The sequence below is a fragment of the Anopheles gambiae genome, chromosome 2 (genome assembly GCF_943734735.2).
Source record: "Anopheles gambiae chromosome 2, idAnoGambNW_F1_1, whole genome shotgun sequence".
In the NCBI taxonomy this organism is placed as follows: Eukaryota; Metazoa; Arthropoda; class Insecta; order Diptera; family Culicidae; genus Anopheles; species Anopheles gambiae.
Genome location: NC_064601.1, coordinates 23542085 through 23560995, shown reverse-complemented (window position 1 = coordinate 23560995; position 18911 = coordinate 23542085). Strand labels below are relative to the sequence as shown.

The following is an 18911-nucleotide window of genomic DNA, read 5'->3' as shown; positions in this document are numbered from 1 at the left end:
ACCCATATCGCCAGGGCCAAATTGGGACGAAATCAAGCGCTGTGTGTCCGATGTGCCCTTTGCCGATGCCACCAGCCACACTCTTTGTTGTGCTGTGAGTGTGTACCGCTACTGAGGTCACGCTTTTTTTCTGGCAACTATTTTTCACCCACCAGCGTAAAGGCAAAACGAACAGCACGACGCATCACGCACAAAACCAACGCTTCGAAATTTGCAAAAGTTGACACTTTTTCTTGTTCGAGCTTCTTCGCGACGTTGCGTGTGTCCAACAAGGTATAGACAGCGGAAAGTGACGCTGTCAAGCTTTGTGACGCCGTAGCTGCCCCGTCCAAAATGGCGGAATGGGCAAAAATTCCCGAACGGGGTGCGTTTACAGCGCACGGTTCGGTGCTTCACGCGGCGGTGGGCGCTTGCTGTCAACTTTGACACCCGATGACAGACACAAAATTTCGACCAATCATTCTCGCGGACCGAGAGGAATCCCACGAAACGCGACAAGAAGGAAAAGCGTTCACAATTTCGTCCTGCTACTGAAACAAACGTCCCCGTCGTCGCGCAAACGAACAACAATGGAAAGCACGGTCGCACTGTACAAGCAGCTGAAGACGGAGTGGACCAAATCTCCGATCAATCTGAAACTATGTGGCACAATTCTGGACAAACTAAAGGTAAGTGTCGCGGGACTTTTCCGCGGTGGGAAAGAGACCCCTTCATGCTCTGTTTTTTTACGATTGTTTATGTATGTGCATTGTGTGTGGGCTGTTTCAGGTGGCTCTGGCTGGCATGTCGTACATTCCGACCGGAAATGCACAGGCCAACCAGCAGGAGCTGCTGATCGCACGCGACATCCTCGAGATCGGTGTGGAGTACAGCATCGCCACCAAAAACATCCCGGCTTTCGAGCGTTACATCCTGCAGCTGAAATGGTTCTACTACGACTACAAGTAACTATCCATCTGGGGGGAAATCCCATCAGTTTATGCATATCACTTACCGTAAACTCAACCTGCTTCCAGCACACTGATCGGTGAGTCCAAGAACAAGTACCAGCTGCTGGGATTGAACTTGCTGTTTCTGCTGTCCCAGAACCGGGTGGCCGAATTTCACACGGAGCTGGAGCTGCTGCCCGCCGACATCATCCAGACGAACGCTTTCATCCGGCACCCGCTCGCGCTGGAGCAGTATCTGATGGAGGGACGGTACAACAAAATCTTCCAGGCGAAGGGTAACGTGCCGGCGGAAAGCTACAACTTCTTCATCGACATCCTGCTGCAGACGGTGCGGAACGAGATCGGTGCCTGTCTGGAAAGCTCGTACGAGCGCATCTCGCTCCAGGAGGCGGCCAAGCGGCTGAACCTGAAGTCCAAGGAGGAGGTGAAGCAGTTCGGCGAGAAGAAGGCCTGGAAGCTGAGCCCGGACGGGTTCTACCATTTCGTGAACGAGCTGGCCAAACCGAAGGAACCGATACCGTCGCAGGAGCTGGCCGAGCAGGCGATCATGTATGCGCGCGAGCTGGAAATGATCGTTTAAGGGCGCCTTTTCTGGTGACCCGGTGTGCTAACGTACGTTCGATATAGAGGCAACATACACACTCAACGCTATTATTTCGATTCAGTGTCTTTTTCGATCGGAATAAATACTACAACATATGTATTTCTCGTCCCATTGATGGTCATGTTACACAGCGCCCGGGAGAGCGGGGTCACTAAACAATACGATATCGATTTACCGGTATCAGGCATTCCATGTCGTTGCACTCGTACACCCAAAGCGGTTTCACCAGCTCAGCCCGGCAGGACGACGGTAAGGTATGCTTGCTGCGAGCAATCACATAATCCGCCCTGGTCATCTCGGTGCAAACGCTTCTGTAAATGAGCAGAGGGCGGCAAAACAATCATTGGATTATGCTAACATCATTACTGAGTACGCGAGCATTTCGATTCACTTACCCCCGGAACGTCTGTATGTACCGTTCGAGCTTAATATTATCCACGGCCGGCAGCTCGGGATGCAGGTAAAACTTTTTCCCCTTGAAGAAATCCAACCCACCGTCCACTGTACCACTGTCCTCGTTTGCCCGATCGCCTTCCTCTTCCGTACTCTTCTCGTACACCTTCTGTGCAGATTGGCCATAGATAGCATCCTCATCCGTGTCACTCAACTCGTGCAGCATTACGGCCTCCTCCTGTACGGTGTCCACTACGGTGACGTCGTCGGACTGGTTTTCCTCCACCTTGTCCGCCGGTTTGTTCGCAATATCTACAATTTCACCTTCCGAATCGGATGCATTTGCTTCCGCCGTATCCAGAGCGAACTTGCGCCACGAAAGCCGTTTCCGGTTTGTGTAACATTTTTTTATCCAGTCTTGCTTTACGATTTTTCCCTTCCCGTGCACCTGGTTGTACTTTGGAGTGTTTTTGTACGCACAGCTAAAAGTAAAAAAAGAAAATCATTTTAACGGGTGCTGATTGGTTGATTGAATGGTTGGTTTTAATACTGTTCTTACATCAGATGGGTACAGGACGCATCCCAATCAGGCTTGTACTTAGCTCCCATCGCCAGCGCTTGGTTACGAATGTCGGCACGATCGGGATTCTGTGAAGGAAAGTGATCGAAGCAACCATTGAACAACAGGTGATGTACGGGTAGTGCAAGTAAATGGATCGTTCGACCAAGATGGGAGACGCTGCAGAACACTCGAAAGATATACCCAAAAAGTATTATCGTTACTTTTTGAAAGGTCTGGCATACTATACTTGCCACATGAACAGAGGTAATACACGTGCAAGAAATAGCTTTTCTTTACGATTTTTAAATTTGCACATGTTTTTGCCGGTTTTTCTCGTTTCCAGCATGTACCTTGGCTGACCTGCAGGCATACGTGTTTCTGAAGAGCTTGCAGCAACTGTCCGAAGCCGACCTGACCTATCTCTCGAACGAGGTGATGGAGCAGCTCGTTGCCAGCGAAATAGCGGAAGACTACAATGGATACTATCGGCTGAACGAATGGCTACGATTCGCCAACGGTGGTAGTTCTTCCTCATCGGGACAAACGAAACCATTGGACCGTGCGATCGATACTCAGCTCAGCAGCGGTTCGGGACTGAAAAGGATAGTTAATTTCTCCAACACCGTTACAATGTGGCCCACCGATGCAGTGGACGGTGCGGCGATGGCCAGTCGACTGCCGCAACTGGAAGAATTTGTTCCCCTATGCCTGGATGATGGCGAAAAAGGCCCCGAAGGCTCCGGTAATGCATCTGAAAGCGATAGTGATGAAGAAAAATCCACGGAAACCACCGTAAACGATCCTACTAAAAAGGAACAGCCAGCTCCGGAAAAGGAACAACACAGCGATACGGACGATTCCAGTACGGCGAAAGAAAGTGACGATGGTTCCGATGAGGATGCGGATTCGAAAACAATCCCCCACAAACCCATCAAACAGGAACCGAAGGGAGAATCCAATCCAGATCCGGACAGTGGAGATGAAAAGCCGAAGGCGGAATGAACAACTAATGATGTGGAAATATCAAAATTTGGCCAAATTTGTGGAAAACGTAATCCAACGAAAGAATTAACATTTTGTAAACGAAAGCATGTCCCACTTACCTGTATGCCACTTATAACCAGAACCACATTTTCCAGCAGCTTGCCAAACGGTTTGTACTGTACCGGTTTCCTCTGTACCTCCGTTTCACTGTCCTCCACGGGGCCGTTTGATAGTCTCGGTTTTTTCAAATTAGGTGAGGCGTCCCCATGGTTGTTGTCCGGGCTTTTCGACGGAGAGGACAATCGCTTCGCAGACGGCACCTTTTGCTTCTCGATGGACAGCGGTGGACGGGATTGGTCCAGTGGTTTAACCGGTGTGTTTTTCTTCTGCTCAGAATGTACATGATTTGTTAGTGGTTTTCTAGCCTCCGGGGTTGTTGCAGTCAAGCTTTTCCTTTCGTCATTTCGCTTCAGTTCGCCATTCGTCGACCCGGCGAGGTTTAGGAATTCTTTAAATTTGGAAGAAGATGTATCGTGCAGTTTGGATGGTTTCTTCGATTCGGCCTTGGGTGTGAGGGCCGATTCACGTCTTCGCCCCTCGCTACGGGCATGCGATGCGGCCACACTTTCATTCACCTTCTTCGTCGGCTTATCATCCTCTGCGTCGTACAGCACGGATACATCGTTACGGTTAACCTTCACGCTGGTGTGGACTATCTTCACGTCCTCCTCTTCATCGCTCGCCGCGAACGTTTGTGGTTTTGGTTTTGCTTGCGCCACACTGCGTACACTCCCGGGTGTGGGAATGTTCTTTTGCAGTACCTTCGGTGTGTTGCTGGCATCGCGCATCAAGGCACTGACGGATGGGCCCGCAGTGGTTGAGCTGATCGTTGCCGCCGTTTTGTTCTTCCAGCGGGCAAACACGCTCGAGCTTCCGGCATCGTCCGAATCCGGCGACTCTTCGCGCAGCTTAAACCGACCCAAGTTTAACCCGCCCAACGGCTTGTCTTTGGACTTGTCCGCTTCCTGCCGGATCTGCTGCTGGAATTTTTCCGGCACCAGACTCTTCTTCTCCTTTTTGTCCACCCCGCCGCCGGTGGCCGTGGTATGTAGCGCGACAAACGTAAGGCCATACTTGACGAGCGAGTTGAACGGTTGGGTGCAGATGATCTTCACCAAATCCCACTTCTCGCCTGCCACCGACGGTATGAGGGCGGAAGAGCCGAAACACTGCACCCCGTTCGTGCTGGTTGAGTTGCGGCTGTCTACCGGGTTCATGAACTTGGTGGCAAGCAGAATTTCCGTGAAGGCCGGATTGCTTGGACCGCTCCGGGCAACCAGCACCTCGATCAGGGCGGAATGTTCGTTCCCGATGTCAATGCCGGTGATGTGGGCCGGTTCCTCGAGCCGTAGCACCACGAAGGCTTTCGGTTCGCCCGCTGCTCGACACTTCCATTTCTTGTTGCCGGGCTTCAGAAGATTCGAGGCGGGATAGTTCTGCAAGTGGCGGGGAACGAATTCCATCAGTTCGGGAGGGTTAAGTATGGCCTGGTGGGCCGTTTACTTACCGGATCTTCTGAGCTAAACGATTCAACAGCTTTAAAACTCACGGAAGGCATTTGAACCGTGCGTGCTGGTCCTGTAAATACGCGAATAGCGCTTGCGGCGAGTCATGCCCAGTGTCGCGCGTAATTTTGACATTCGCGTAAACAAACGGACGGCGGACTATGGGATTCACAGCCTACGTGGACAGAATTATGGTAGCATATTTTGAAATATTAATTTAATCATCAGATATCAGTTATACAACTTTTATTATTTTAAGAACAACATTAACATATTAAAAATATTCAATTTTCTTGAAATTTTGCAATTTAAACTGATCGATCATTCATTCTCTACGTGCAATGGTGTAACTGACACTTTGGAACAGCTGTTGTTTTGGCTTGCCGGTTTCTTGCTTTTCCTCCTCCCTGGTGCATCTTCTCCAAAATCCTTCCTCCATGACACTCTTGCGCATCGTGCGGACTGTTGCAAGTGCCGTAAAATCTTTTCCCAACAACGTTCATTCGCTACCGGTCGCTTCCTGCCGAACCTTCGCCACCTCTAACGCCATGGCTAACTGCGTTCGCGAAATCGAAGGTGACCTCTTCAGCGCACCCAAGGACCATTCGCTGGCCCACTGCGTGGCAGCCGATCTGAAGATGGGCGCTGGTATCGCGGTAAGATTCAAGCAGCTCTACGGAAAGGTCGACGAACTGAAGGCGCAAAACGCGGACGTCGGTGGTGTGGCCGTACTGGCCGATGGTTCATCGCGATACGTCTACTATCTGATTACGAAGAAAACGTACAACCTGAAGCCCACGTACGACGATCTGACCAAGTCCTTGCGGGCGATGAAGGAACACATGGCGAAGAGCGGTGTTGGTAAGCTGGCCATTCCTCGGATCGGGTGCGGTATCGATGGGCTCGAGTGGGGCAAGGTAAAGGAAATCCTGAACACGGTATTCGGGGAAGATAGCGCGTACGAAATCGTTGTGTACAACTATGTGCCGAAGTAATTGTAATGCCATAAAGAAATCTCCATTAAGTTCCTTATCGATCGACGTAGAAGATGCAGAGCAAATTGTAATAAAAAACGTTTAAATTTAAACGGTTTCATCTTTTCTTACATGGAGTAATATCGCGCAATTTCTCTGATTTGATTATGCTTTTATTTCTCCTCACACACACTCACGCACTGAAACGGAACGGATTAGCAACGGGCAAGTTCGTGAGGAAGCGCAGCGAAGCAAGCGGTGATCCGATTTCGTTCACCGCCTACTTTACAATCTCCGTCACCAGCCCGGCAGCAATCGTCACACCCTCCACGCGCAGCATAATTCTGCCGAGATCCTTAAAATCGGCATACCGCTCCATGCCGATCGGTCGCTGAAATTCAATCTCCACCAGCGCGCACGAATTGTTGCCCAGGCAGCGTGGATTCTTCTTGATGACCTCCCCGGTGCCCTTGTGCAGCTGTGCCTTCAGCTTGCGTATGGTGGCCGGCTCGATTAGCGACTGGTGATGCAGCAGCACCGGATAGCCGCGCGTGATCGGCACCTTGATGTTGAACACGACGATTCGTGCCAGTATCCGGGTGGCGAGCGGAACCGGATGGAAAATGTCGGACAGGATGTAGCCGACCGAAATGTTGTTGATGTCGATGTTGGCAAGCGTTAGCGAGACCTGATCGCCCGCAAACGCGGTCTGCTGTGGTAGCTCGTCGATGGTAATGTTCTTGACCACGGCCTGCTCCTTGCTCGGGCACACCAGCACCTTATCGTTAACGCACACCATGCCCGACTCGATGCGACCGCAGAGGCAGAATCCGGAACCGGTACCTTTGAATATGTCTGCCACCGACAGGCGGAACGGTTTATCGATAGCACGGTCCGGTGTTTTAAAGGAATCTGGAATAGGAATTGAATCAAATTAGCACCCTTATGAAAGACAATCCTGGTAACAGTTAATTTACCTATCACTTTCAACAGTGTCGGTCCACTGTACCACGCGGTCAATGCTGGATCCGTTGGATCCTTTACCAGATTCTCGCCGGTAAGCCCAGAGCAAGGTACGTAGGTAACGTCCGCATCGCGGAACCCTGCCTGCTTGAGGAACACCTTCAGCTTGTTCACGATTTCATCGAATCGCTCCTTCGACCAACCCACCGTGTCCAGCTTGTTGACGACCACGCCCAGCTGACTAACACCAAGCGAGCGCACCAGCAGGGCGTGCTCCCGTGTTTGGCCACCCTGCTCGAAGCCGGTTTCAAACTCACCACGTGTCGCGTCCACAACGAGCAGTGCCACATCCGCCTGATTCGCTCCCGATATCATGTTCGGGATAAAGTCCTTATGTCCTGGTGCATCGAGCAGTGTAATCTGGAAGAAGTGAAAAACGTGTAAATATGCAAGCTCAAACTGAATCATTCCCAACCAACCGTTCGTTACCTCTTTCTTGGCCGTCTCGAACCGCGTGCTACCGACGTCCATCGTGATGCCCCGCTCGCGCTCCTCGCCCGTTTCGTCCAACACCCAGGCATACATGAAGCTCGATTTGCCGAGCTTTTTACTCTCCTGCTCGTGTTTGTGCATGATGCGCTGGGAAACATTGCCCGTGTCGTACAGCAAATGTCCCATCAGTGTGCTCTTGCCCGCATCCACGTGCCCAATCACCACCATGTGGATGTGATCCTTCCGATCGCCCCGTTCCTTGCCAAACAGCTCCTTCGCATTCCGCGACGGTTCCTTCGGGGTGGATTTGAACGACTGCTGCTGCTGCTGCCGGGCGGCTTCCTCGGTAATTTCGGGCGTATTGCGTCCAGACACACTGGGTGACTGCATCCGGGGGCTACTGGTCACCTCAAAGGCGAGCGTTTTCTTCGCCACCGAAGCGCTGGGCGTTATGATCACGGTCGAGGCTGCATCGTTCGAAGGGCGCACGTCGGCCGAGGGCGTTGCGACGATTATCGGTACGTTGCGGCCAGCAGCTTGAAGCTTCTTCTCCGAGCGTTCCAGCAAACGTTCACCAATACCTAAAACATTCCATCGTGTGCGCACAGTTGAAGAAAGGGTGAAATGGATAAAATATTGCGAAATAAACCAAATGTAGTGCTCCTTCGTACGACGATCTCTTCTAATGGGACATACAAAAATAGTTTATTTTATTAAAACTTAAGCAGCTAATCAAAAGAGATACCGAAATTTAACGTTTAATACAATACACAAATACTAATCACTATCTATTGCCGGAGAAAAGTCATTCTTATCTCTGGAGCGTCTCTATACACCCTCGGTTTCGGTTCAGTCAGTCATCATCAGCTCCGCGGTGTGCTTCTACAACCTACGGACGATATTTCTTGATATGCCCAAGCACTACATCATCCGGCGAGGGCACATCGAATCGAAACGGCACGACGGTGGTATACTTTGGAAAGTAGTGTGAAATATGCACCGGAAGCTTTCGCTTCCTGTACCGTATGCCAACCACAACGCCCATCGGAGAGGAGGTCAAGGTGCGGTGGCTCGAAAGATCCCTTTCCAGCACCGCACTGGCATCGATCGTACAGAACTCATCGATCGTCGGTTTCACCGTTTCCGTAATATCGCAATCGATGAAACCGTACTGAATGTGGTCCACCGAAGCTGTGCCCGTTTGCTTTAAGCTTTTGCCACTGCCTGTTGCAACAGTGGTTGCGTCGGGTTTTTTCTTGATAAGGGCCGATTTCAAGTCCAATATCCAACCGGTCTGTCCAAGCACCTGCTGGTCGGTGGATTGGGAGGGTGGAGCAGCAGTACCGCCACCGCCCGCCACCGCTGTTGGAGGGGAAGCGCACGCGAACGGTTGCTTGAACAGTTGCGGGACGGCAAATCTTGGCGAAGTGGCAGTGGCGGGAAAAGAGGGAGGCGTTCCTTTCGATTCAAGATGGTGTTTGGCCAGATCGGAAAGATTCGTAAAAGATTTCATCGGGACGGGAGCGCTCGCACCGATCGAAAGGGCGGCAAACTGTGCCAGCGTCGTCGCTTGCTTCGGGGAGTCGAGCGATGCTTTCTTTGGTTCATTGTTTTCCTTCCCCCCACCTTCGGCACACCCGGTGATGGTGTTCTTATCGACCGGAGGGTCACTTAGCGAGTTCTGTTTCATGCGCTGTTTTACAAGATCATTTAAATTGCCGCTACCACCACCACCACTGCCACCGCCGCCAACGGCACCGAATTGCACTTTGGGCAGAGCGAAGCGTGCGGAACCTAACGCAGCAGGCTGATTGTTGGGCGCCAAATTCCCTCGAGAAGTAGAAGAAGCTTTTAAATCTTACCTTCCGTAAGCAATCCAATTGTGATGCCCATCCGAAGTGTTTCCAAGGTGTGTTAAGGCAAGCGGCCGCAAATAGGAGAGATGACACCGAAAAGAAAAAAGCGTTAAAAATGAACGTCCGTTAGTATGCTTTGGGCGCACTCTGCTTCAGCGTACACGTGCGCGCACGATATCACTCGAGATTGAATTGAATCGTCTTCGAGATCGATACCGGACATTTATACCGCACACACGGCACATTGGCAAAAACACAATGCTTTTGGATGAAAGCATAACTTAAGCAAAACAAACTAAAAAACTTTTAAAAGGCCAAATTTGTTTAAAAAAATTGCAAATAAGAGCAATGCAGATTAATAAAATAAGAAATAATTTAAATATTAAAAATGGAACATTGCACATTATTGCCCTTGCCCATAGTTGCAGTGCAAATTTCACAACATGCAATGAATTCACCCGCCATACTGTGCCATGTGGTGTAATGCTGCACGCCGCGCGGTACCATATCTTTATCGCTGTCAGTGTATTGGTGACCGCGGCGGGGCACGCCAATCTTACCTTTTTCCATCGCCGCACCCGCCGTCAGTTTGCTGCCGGATTTCGCACCCAGCGCCGCGGGTGGCGTCTTGTTACTGTTCAGTATCTCGTCCAGCGCCTTGCTGCATTCGTAATCGTGCTTCATGATCGCTTCCACCATCTGCCGGTCGCTGCACGTTTCGCCGACAATATCCCGGATCTCATCCATACAGGACATCAACCGTGCGCGATCTTCATCGTTTAGTTCCGGCATTTGAAAGCACTGACCGAGCGAGAAATTAACATTCAGTGTTCAGTGAGTATAAGAAAGCACAGCTTACTCCGACTTACCTCCGAATCGCGCCTCTTGTGTGCCGGGCCTTCGCGACCCGTCTCAGCCGCCAGCTCATCGTCGTCTTCTTCTTCGATGTCGCGATTGTTGGCGAGAAATTCGGACATACTTTGTTGCCCTTTGGCACGGTCGTAGATCCATTGCGAGGCGTCGGTGGGCGAGATACAATCGTCCTCCACCGACTGCCCGTACTGATAGTCGTCATCGTCGTAATCTGATGGGGTGGTGGAAGTGTATAAAATGCTTGAGCAGGGATGCTTTTCTCTAGCCCATCGGGTGGTTCATTACGTACCATCGTAGACAGCGTTGCGCACATTTCGGTGGCGAGACATGGTGCCGCAATTTATTCTGTGTTGCTATAACGAAACTAAACTATTTTCTGTTCACGATTACATACAGCACACGTTTGCTGGGATGGTTTTTCCTGTTCAGTAGAGGATTTCGTTCAGCATTATAGAAAAAAAATGCTGGACCGAAAACACGACGTGTTTATTTGTTTTGAAGGTTGTGTGGCCACCGAAGGTAAACGTCAACCGCGCTTTCGCTGCGCAAGGATATACGGTGTGGTTCGTTACTTGCAGTTAAATCTTTTCTAAAAAAGTCGTAAAAAATATTAAATTAATTAAAATACAGCACTATATTCGATAAAAACTGTACATATGCTTTTTAATACAAAACAACGGATATTTTAGTTCCATTCCTCAAAAAACAACTGACGTGTTGTCGAAGGACACGACCGATGACAGCAGATTGCGTGCGTGCCGGTTGGTGGTAGATTAGAAAAGAAAAAAAGCCTTTCCGCAAGGGAACCGGCAGGACTGTTTTGGAAACAAACCCAAACGATGCCACCGAAAAAGGATGCTAAAGGAGGAGCAAAAGCAGCCCCAGCCAAGGGCAGTGGCAAGAAGGGAGGTGGCGCTGAGGAAGGTAACACACTAAACAGGTCAACCAACACTCCCCGCACGGTAAACAATTGCACGTTTCCTACTTCCAGGTGCGGCGAAGGAGAAAAAGGGTGGAACTGCGGTAAAGGTACGACACATCCTGTGCGAAAAGCAGGGCAAAATAATGGAAGCCCTGGAGAAGCTGAAGGAAGGCCAGGCGTTTAATGTGGTGGCGACCAACTACAGCGAGGACAAGGCACGCCAGGGTGGCGATCTCGGGTGGCAGATTCGCGGGGCCATGGTGGGACCGTTCCAGGATGCAGCATTTGCGTTACCAATCTCCACTACCAACGCGCCCAAGTACACGGATCCACCGATCAAGACCAAGTTCGGATACCATATTATAATGGTGGAAGGCAAGAAGTAGGCACACCAATAAACGGCTTCGTTATATTTTCAATTCACTCGCTTCGCTTCGTTAGCACGATTCGTCTGCTCAATCTTTACCAGCTGCCCGGTTTGGTAGAAACAGTAGGATGCCACGTACAGGCCGATGTAGTTGCTTAGCCCCTCAGTGTATGTTCGCTCGAGGTAGATGAAGCCGACCCTTTCGGAGGCAAAGAAGAAGAAATTCGAAAGCACCGAGGGGATGAACACGTGTGTACCGATGATCGCTCGCCACCGGCTGTCGGCGGGTGTGCAGTGATTAACTAGGCGCTCCAGCAAAATGCACACCCAATTGATCAGCGACCAGATGAGAATGAACAGAAACACACCGTGCCAGATGTAGATGAACGCAAACGTGGCCAGGCTGGCCAGAACTTTGCGCGGAAGCCCGGACGTCTTCGTGCACAGCTCGGTGTAGATGTACTTGAACAGGAACTCGTACAAACTGCGGTCGAAGTATTTCCACATGTCCGAGTATTGGTTTACCCGGGCGATGCAGATCGGTTTCGCCGGCATGTCTATTCCATCGAACCGACCGAACGCGATCCCAACGCCGTAGAACACCACGTACTTTATGTAGAAAAACTGACCCATCAGGAAGCCAAGGCCGTACAGTGCCCAAAGGTTAACGTGGCGCAACAGCACCAGATCCTGCTGGATGAGATTCACGTACAGGAAGTGTTGTCCTGCCAGCATTACCAGCGTCCAGAACCAGGCCATCGTCAACCGCTTCGCCAGTGTCCACAGCCGATCGGGGAGGGTGTGCGGTTCGAGCTCGTCCTTAAAATGATTGTGCAGTGTTTTGAACCGACTGTACACGATGGCGGGTCCCATAAGTAGCAGCGGAAAGTACAGCAAGTAAGCCAGCAGGTCACGCACGGCGTAGTGTTTGGCCGACGGGCCTTCAGCGCCCTTGTCCAGACAGAAGCTGGCACACTTGATAACATTCCACGATGTGATCAGACTCAGCTCGAGCAGCTGGTCATTATCGATGCCGAAGTGCACGTTTAGCTTGTCGTAAAAATACCACACCTTGAAGTAGTTAATTACCGCTATCCATAGGAACGTTTTCATCCAAACTGCACGACGATAGTAGTTGGGCGGGTTCGCGTAATAGAAGGATAAGCTTTGCGCTAGTATCACCGCCAGCACTGGCAAGTTGTACATGCTATAGATTACAACCAGTCCGTAGATCGTCAGCACGGTGGACACCTGCTTGGCACAGAATCGACGCGTAAGCTCCATCACGATTGTGTGCAGCAGGAAGTATATTCCATTTCGCTGGACGAATCCAAGATAGTGTTCCCATTCCCAATCGAAATCATCCCGTCGTCGGAAGTTAAACAGGGACCAGCCGGCATCGAGACTGTGATAGTTGGACAAGTTTTCTGAGGGTTGCAAACATTACAAGAAAGTGTGTGTGTTATAAGAGATATACTAAAATGAACTGAATGTTGCTTACCATTGCTCAGCTCGTAGTTTTTGTAGAAGGAATATATCAAGAAGCAGATGTACAAAATCGCGCACACGATCAATTCTGTCGCTGGTTTCTGTACCATGTTGAAACTGCATTTGAGGCCACTTGCAGCGCTACTACACTCACAATACAGAAGGCTCGTGTATAGTTTTCCGATTTATCATCGTCGTACTTGGAATTGTTAAACTACATTTAGTATGTTACGACCAGAATGTTTTAGTCATTCCGTTCCCGTACACAGTGAATTCTTGTGCTATTGAGTAAACAGGTTAGGTACAATACAAGATGTCTTCTTAAAACTACATTTAATAAAAACTGCACAGCCTGCTTTGAATGCGAAAAGCTTAGCACAAAAATAGTGATGCCGAGCGATTTTTTTTTGCTTAATAAATAGGGATTGTTTATATTTTCGTTAAAAAAAAAGAAAAACACCTGTAAACAAATTTGCGCACAAAGGTAATTTTCAACGTCATCTTTTTTGACACGTAGGAACAATTTCAAATTTACTGGTATAATGACCGTTAGTCTCATAAAGTAAACTTGTGAAAATTCAAAACGGAAATAAAATATTCGTATGTTCACAATAAAATAATAAAATCTATAAATAAAAAGTTAAAGTTCGGATGTTATCGTACGATCGATTAAACAATGCAACATTAATGTACGATTTTTTTGCACTGGCTTTATTGTACTTTGTTTTCACATTTTTATAAAAAACTTTCAAACCGACTTAAAATAATGAGCTGTTAAGAAAATAAGTTCTTACATTTGTAATGCTTCTTAGACAAAAAAAAACCACCAAGACTGCGCTTTAGTTGCGCGCTGCCTTATCCGCAAGGGCAGCCAACTTAAAAACTAACGAATGACATGCAACAAACGTAGAAAAAGGAGGGAAATTATTTAAAAGAAAGATAAATACAGCATAAAGCACGTCCAAACACGTCGGCGCTGTGTGTGTGGTTAATGATATAATGGGGTTTGTAGAGTTTCTTTTTCTTATTCACCTAATATCACATGTTTGATTTGTTTAGTAACCCTTCAATGTGTGCGCGCTCCTTTAGTTGTGTATCGGTGCCGCACACCTTAAATACGATTTCTGTTTTTTTTCCTGCTTACTAAATCCCTTCTTTCCTTCTTTCTTCGTAAATATGATAGAAGCTCCTAACAACATGCTACAACAAGATATATATTAAGCGATTGTATCTTTTATAGTCCTTGTGTGATCCTCCTTTCTTTTTTTTGTAAAAAAAATGTGATTGTATGTAGATGTGTATGCGTTTTTTTGCTGTGCTTTGACTTATTGTTAATCGTTACTCGTTAGGCAACATTGTACCATTATTGTGCAACGTGATGTTCTACAACCCGATAAGCCTTCTGTTAAGTATATTAAGTATTCAGTTAAGTTAAGTTAAGTTAAGTATTTAAGTACATTAATACGCCGCGAAAATAATTTTCATACATTAGTGGGAAAATAAATTAGCGATAAATTAGTGTTGAAATAAATTAGCGATAAATAAATAAATTAAACCCTAAAAACCTACACTGAAATGCAATGTAATACTATCTTTGGTACTAAGCTTAGGCCATTAACACTATTCTTTGGTTCACTAGAGTTTGGTGTTCCGGACTAGATAAAATGTACACGGTATGACTAGCCTGACGGGTTGTAAATTGTTTGAGATCTTACGAAAGCTGATTGATTTGAGAATAAATAGAATAAATATGACTAGGGAATGACTAGGCATGTATTATACCAGTTTTAAAGCAGTCAACCATTGACACTATTCCTAAAGGGATTAGATGACCCTTGGCAATGGGCCCTTTCCAGACTAGAGAGAGAGTGAGATGCGAATGTTCGATGAACTGGACTAGATTTGAATGCCTTCTTTGGATGTTTTTTTCTTTGGTACACAAATGACTAGAAAATAAGATAGATTTGCTTAAGCCTTGACTAGAGCTTTCAGACTAACCTAAACGCTTATTATCAACTAAACCCTGACACACTATTACGATTACCTTCTATTATGTACTTGTGCGCATTGTAAAATGAAATTGTTGTGCTGTGCTGCTGGTAGTTAAAATCCTTTAAAATCCACAACGTTCACGCGCCACTAAAAACGCTAGTGAACTGCGTGAACTAGGACCTCAAGCCAGCTAATCTACACGGCACAGTTCATTCGCACGATTGCAAAAGCCACTTCCCGAACCTGCAGCGCACGTTTCGAATGCAGCCAGCCCCGTCCCCAGGGTGGGGAACATTCGAAAGCCTTTGCTTTTGAAATGAAACACAAACAAAAAATATAGTTACAGAAATCGTATACCATATGCAAATTTCGTTTTCTATGCAATCGATAGAAATTTTAAATCTCTAGCATTAAAAATCCTGCTCCATAGCTGGATCGTATTTGTACAAAAGCCCTCAAAAGAAAGGGACGTTTGAAATCTTTGTAGGTCTTGCTGCGATGCTCATATCAACGATTCAGCGATTTCTGGATTAAATTAATTGAGCCGGAATGTAAACAATGAAATTACTAAATTGTTGGTTTACCGACAGCTGATCTTAATGGCTGAATAAGTGGTAGTTGGAAATAGTAATTTGAAAACACAACTATTGCAAGTAACGCCACCATTGAAGCGAGCTGACGTTGAATGAGCACAGAATAGACGCAAAGTATTTATAATAAATAAAGTGTAATTAACACAATCCTAACCTAACTTTACACGAATGACTAGATGCTTACTCATCTTTGGGTTTGGTGGTTTTGCAGCTTTGCAAGCTTCAAACCTCGAATGTACAAGAAGTATGGCTGAAAAGGGGACGGAAGTTCCTGATTTTGTTTTTCTCCGTTTACTATAATAGCAGAATAGGGTTAGAAAAATAGCTTTACTAAAGAGAGATCGAAACTTAGCAAGAAAGTAGAGAACATAAGGACATAGGAATAGATAGTCGAGAAAAATGTAAAAAAGAGAAAAGGAAACACGCGAAACTCGCCACCGAAACTTCCGTCAGGCAAAAAAGGGAAAAAAAGGAAAGTAAAAGAGACAATAAAAACTACGACTAGTGTAAAAAGGGGTGAAGCTTTGCTTCCGTCCTAAACTCCTAATCCTAAACTGACTAGCATTGCTCGTGTTATCTTTGGAGTAAAATCTACAAATATCTCTCTCTCTCTCTCTCTCGCCCAACGGGCCGCACAAACTTAAACACTGGTTGTGAAATGGGGTTCACTGGATGCGTGAGTTCAGCCCCTTTTCCTAATCCTAATCCTTTGGTATGGCGCTGTAGAATCGGGTTCGATACGATAAAGTAATGTACAGAAAGGCGCAAGACGAAGCTGCTGCTGCCCACGCGTAAACTATCGAAGGCAATAGTAGGGCGGGCATGTAGAACATCACACTGCACGTGTCCGCCTGTGCAGCGCACAGTAATTCGCAAAAGTCTCGTAAAGAGTGAAGAAAGGTAAAAAGCTAAGGCTCCTGCTACGTTCGCGAACGTTAAAGTGTCACGAACGGGTTACTTACATCTCGAGTTAGACACACACACACACACACACGCTCAAAAAAGCTTACAAGCTAACCACTTACTACTTTTACACCACCAGTGCCGTCGTGTGGCGAATGACGGACGGTCCGTTGCGCAGTCGGGCCAGTGCTGCGGCGGCCAGATTTTCCTCCTCGGTGAAACGATCGCAGTAGGCCGACCGGTACTGGCGCTCCATCTCATCGTCCTCGTCCTCCTGCTCCGGCACGTGCTCCCGGTAGTCCTCGTTGATGACGAGCGTACGCTCCTCCTCACAGTCACTGTCGTCGAGGGCCACACTGCCCCGGCCCGACGAGGACGCTACCGATGGGGCACGCTCCCGCACGAACGTCACCGTCGCCGGTCCCTGATAGTATCCGGCCGCGTTTACTACCTCAAACTCATGCTCACCACCACCAACACCATCGTCGGAGGCAAGCGTGGTGAACATGGCAAGTGGTGGTGGTGCTTGTGGCACCACTTGCGACTGCCTGCTGTCAGCAGTGTACGTTGCTGTGCCGCTTTCCACCGATTGGCTGGAGTGGTTGGAGTGGTTCGAGTCTTCGCTGCGATACTGGGCAGTGGACGGGCTCGGACTTGCCGGTCGGGGCTGCTGCTTGGTCGCGCCCTTTCCGCCCTGCTTGCTGGCTGCCTGTCTGCTGTGCGTTAGCTGATGCTTCTTGAGGTAGGCCGGCCGTTTGAACGTTTTGTCGCACTGGACGCACCGGAACTTGCCCGCCTGAGCTCCTCCGCTGTCCGAGTCGGTCGAATCGCTGCTCGGTTCCGCACGGGTCGCTGCCGCCGCCGCCGCCACTCCTCCCTTCTTGCCGACCTGATCGCGCGGTTTGTGCCAGCGACGATGCGACGCCAGGTTCGCCGGGCAGTTGAACCGCTTGCCACACTCGGGACAGCGGTACTCGAGCAGCACGATGCAGGAGCAGCGGTGCTGCGCCAGCCCGAACGCATCCTCAAACTCCAGCCGGCACAGCTTGCAGTTGTAGCCGCCGATCACGTTCGGGATGGCGGCCAGCTCGGCCCGCACCTCGTCCGACACCTCGACCAGATTGAACTGTGGATCGATGTCGCCCGATTCGCGCGGCGTATCGCCGCTCAGTGCCTCCTCGAGCGAGATGATGATCGTGCCGGACACGGGCGATGAGTTTTCCTCGTCGAACTTCAGCTTCCGGATGGCTTTGGCGCGCCGCTCCTTGGACGGGGCCAGCGCGGCGGGGGGATTCTTCGTACTTTTCGGTGGCCCATCGGGCTGGCCGCCCTTCGGGCTGGCCGTTTTGGCCGGTGTGGCCAGCTCCTTCTTGATGTCGATATGGAGCGGCTCCGGGGCCGGTTTGGCGCGCTTGGCCAGTGGTTCCTCCTTCACCGCCGGCACGTTTAACTGATTGTCCTCGCGGTACCGCTTCTTCAGCGGCGAAGGTGTGGCGGGGGGTGTGATGGGACCCGTCACCACCGTCGTCGTCGTCGTCGTCACTTGGCGCACGGTCAAATCCAACGGACTGTCGCCGGTGGCGGGCACCGGCCTTCCAGCCACCTCATCATACTGCAGCTTGTACGAGGGCGGCAGACTGGCGACCGTGGTCAGGAGACCGGCTGGGGACGGCTGGCGGGTTGGTACGGGTTGCACGATTGCTGCCATCCTTGCATATCACACTCCGGGCACATACAGAGCACAAAACTGCCAAGCACGGGCACAAACTCTCACACGCAACAAACAAACAAACAGCACGGGAAACGCTGGACTGACGCCGCCACAATGTCAAAGGCCACTACGTTGATGGTGTGCAGTAGGTACTAATGCTATTTACAAACAGTCTACTTCGATGCCACTGCAATACACTCCTTCACGACACGCAACGCCTTTGCCCTGATTTGCGCCTGATTTGCTCGATCCGTGTGTATGACCTCGGCCGTGGCCAGGCACTGAATGATCCTCCCTCCGACCGATCCGGACCATTTTATACCGGGCTCGGGGTTCTGTAAGCCGCTTTCTCTCCCCCCAAACAACGCGCACACTGTACATAGCACGCTCGTCCACCGTCAGGACACACGAAACCCTCCTCTCTCTCTCTGTTGGTGTGTGTGTGTAAACCGGTCTCTTCGATTCACGCGTACCGGAAGGACGCGGACAGGCGAATACATACAGCAGCAAACACATACCGCGTGCGCATGTGTGCGCAAGAGCTTCCCCTCCTTTTTAAACCATCATCGCACGCACACAAACGAAAGCCAGAATGAAACGAAGGAAAAAAAAGGGAAAAGGTTCCGTGCGAAGGGATGTAAACACACCCCGCCTCGGTTGCCAGACCCCACTCCACCCTTCCTTGCCACGGTCGGTGACCGCTGCTCTTGGGTTGGCAC

General features: G+C 49.4%; 8 protein-coding genes across 8 annotated transcripts; 4 read left to right on the top strand and 4 right to left on the bottom strand.

Annotated features, from left to right (window-relative positions):
- The first annotated feature begins 341 nt into the window (after positions 1–341).
- Positions 342–1653, top strand: LOC1273362 (26S proteasome non-ATPase regulatory subunit 8). Its single transcript, XM_312329.6, has 3 exons — positions 342–668; positions 769–944; positions 1017–1653. The coding sequence occupies exons 1-3, from the start codon at positions 342–344 to the stop codon at positions 1528–1530; spliced, it is 1017 nt and encodes a 338-aa protein (XP_312329.5). The 3' UTR covers positions 1531–1653.
- Positions 1605–5221, bottom strand: LOC1273363 (DNA repair protein XRCC1). The gene is made up of 5 exons (XM_312330.6): positions 5061–5221; positions 3613–4989; positions 2507–2595; positions 1950–2429; positions 1605–1865 (listed from the first exon to the last, which is right to left on the bottom strand). Exons 1-5 carry the CDS (start codon positions 5109–5111, stop codon positions 1706–1708), a joined length of 2157 nt encoding a protein of 718 aa, XP_312330.5. The 5' UTR covers positions 5112–5221; the 3' UTR covers positions 1605–1705.
- On the top strand, positions 2590–3597 carry LOC11175528 (uncharacterized). The gene is made up of 2 exons (XM_003436124.2): positions 2590–2773; positions 2853–3597. Exons 1-2 carry the CDS (start codon positions 2659–2661, stop codon positions 3509–3511), a joined length of 774 nt encoding a protein of 257 aa, XP_003436172.1. The 5' UTR covers positions 2590–2658; the 3' UTR covers positions 3512–3597.
- A 274-nt stretch (positions 5222–5495) lies between the features above and the next one.
- LOC1273365 (ADP-ribose glycohydrolase OARD1) lies at positions 5496–6145 on the top strand. The gene has a single exon (XM_312332.6). It carries the CDS (start codon positions 5496–5498, stop codon positions 6051–6053), a length of 558 nt encoding a protein of 185 aa, XP_312332.5. The 3' UTR covers positions 6054–6145.
- Positions 6146–6183: 38 nt separating this feature from the next.
- Positions 6184–10767, bottom strand: LOC1273366 (protein HBS1). Its single transcript, XM_312333.5, has 6 exons — positions 10506–10767; positions 10213–10427; positions 9904–10144; positions 7485–8068; positions 7010–7415; positions 6184–6944 (listed from the first exon to the last, which is right to left on the bottom strand). Exons 1-6 carry the CDS (start codon positions 10543–10545, stop codon positions 6313–6315), a joined length of 2118 nt encoding a protein of 705 aa, XP_312333.3. The 5' UTR covers positions 10546–10767; the 3' UTR covers positions 6184–6312.
- On the top strand, positions 10044–11557 carry LOC11175657 (peptidyl-prolyl cis-trans isomerase NIMA-interacting 4). Its single transcript, XM_003436122.2, has 3 exons — positions 10044–10177; positions 10906–11140; positions 11208–11557. Exons 2-3 carry the CDS (start codon positions 11056–11058, stop codon positions 11522–11524), a joined length of 402 nt encoding a protein of 133 aa, XP_003436170.1. The 5' UTR covers positions 10044–10177; positions 10906–11055; the 3' UTR covers positions 11525–11557.
- On the bottom strand, positions 11522–13461 carry LOC1273368 (protein-cysteine N-palmitoyltransferase Rasp). The gene is made up of 2 exons (XM_312335.6): positions 13007–13461; positions 11522–12932 (listed from the first exon to the last, which is right to left on the bottom strand). The coding sequence occupies exons 1-2, from the start codon at positions 13101–13103 to the stop codon at positions 11554–11556; spliced, it is 1476 nt and encodes a 491-aa protein (XP_312335.5). The 5' UTR covers positions 13104–13461; the 3' UTR covers positions 11522–11553.
- Positions 13462–14266: 805 nt separating this feature from the next.
- LOC3290645 (protein glass) lies at positions 14267–18503 on the bottom strand. The gene has a single exon (XM_003436121.2). It carries the CDS (start codon positions 18187–18189, stop codon positions 16609–16611), a length of 1581 nt encoding a protein of 526 aa, XP_003436169.1. The 5' UTR covers positions 18190–18503; the 3' UTR covers positions 14267–16608.
- Between the last annotated feature and the right edge of the window lie 408 nt (positions 18504–18911).

What these genes read in the sequence shown, in the direction of transcription:
- LOC1273368 (XM_312335.6), bottom strand. Translation starts at nt 13,103, where the DNA reads ATGGTACAGAAACCAGCGACAGAATTGATCGTGTGCGCGATTTTGTAC. An exon ending in AAACTACGAGCTGAGCAATG is followed by an intron (nt 12,933 to 13,006) that starts GTAAGCAACATT and finishes TGCAACCCTCAG; the next exon opens with AAAACTTGTCCAACTATCAC.
- LOC1273363 (XM_312330.6), bottom strand. Translation starts at nt 5,111, where the DNA reads ATGCCTTCCGTGAGTTTTAAAGCTGTTGAATCGTTTAGCTCAGAAGAT. An exon ending in TGGTTATAAGTGGCATACAG is followed by an intron (nt 2,596 to 3,612) that starts GTAAGTGGGACA and finishes TTTCCTTCACAG; the next exon opens with AATCCCGATCGTGCCGACAT. An exon ending in GCGTCCTGTACCCATCTGAT is followed by an intron (nt 2,430 to 2,506) that starts GTAAGAACAGTA and finishes TTTTACTTTTAG; the next exon opens with CTGTGCGTACAAAAACACTC.
- LOC11175657 (XM_003436122.2), top strand. Translation starts at nt 11,056, where the DNA reads ATGCCACCGAAAAAGGATGCTAAAGGAGGAGCAAAAGCAGCCCCAGCC. An exon ending in GGGAGGTGGCGCTGAGGAAG is followed by an intron (nt 11,141 to 11,207) that starts GTAACACACTAA and finishes TCCTACTTCCAG; the next exon opens with GTGCGGCGAAGGAGAAAAAG.
- LOC1273366 (XM_312333.5), bottom strand. Translation starts at nt 10,545, where the DNA reads ATGTCTCGCCACCGAAATGTGCGCAACGCTGTCTACGATG. An exon ending in ACAAGAGGCGCGATTCGGAG is followed by an intron (nt 10,145 to 10,212) that starts GTAAGTCGGAGT and finishes TCGCTCGGTCAG; the next exon opens with TGCTTTCAAATGCCGGAACT. An exon ending in GGGTGCGGCGATGGAAAAAG is followed by an intron (nt 8,069 to 9,903) that starts GTAAGATTGGCG and finishes GGAATGTTTTAG; the next exon opens with GTATTGGTGAACGTTTGCTG.
- LOC11175528 (XM_003436124.2), top strand. Translation starts at nt 2,659, where the DNA reads ATGGATCGTTCGACCAAGATGGGAGACGCTGCAGAACACTCGAAAGAT. An exon ending in TACTTGCCACATGAACAGAG is followed by an intron (nt 2,774 to 2,852) that starts GTAATACACGTG and finishes TCTCGTTTCCAG; the next exon opens with CATGTACCTTGGCTGACCTG.
- LOC1273365 (XM_312332.6), top strand. Translation starts at nt 5,496, where the DNA reads ATGACACTCTTGCGCATCGTGCGGACTGTTGCAAGTGCCGTAAAATCT.
- LOC3290645 (XM_003436121.2), bottom strand. Translation starts at nt 18,189, where the DNA reads ATGGCAGCAATCGTGCAACCCGTACCAACCCGCCAGCCGTCCCCAGCC.
- LOC1273362 (XM_312329.6), top strand. Translation starts at nt 342, where the DNA reads ATGGGCAAAAATTCCCGAACGGGGTGCGTTTACAGCGCACGGTTCGGT. An exon ending in CAATTCTGGACAAACTAAAG is followed by an intron (nt 669 to 768) that starts GTAAGTGTCGCG and finishes GGGCTGTTTCAG; the next exon opens with GTGGCTCTGGCTGGCATGTC. An exon ending in TGGTTCTACTACGACTACAA is followed by an intron (nt 945 to 1,016) that starts GTAACTATCCAT and finishes ACCTGCTTCCAG; the next exon opens with CACACTGATCGGTGAGTCCA.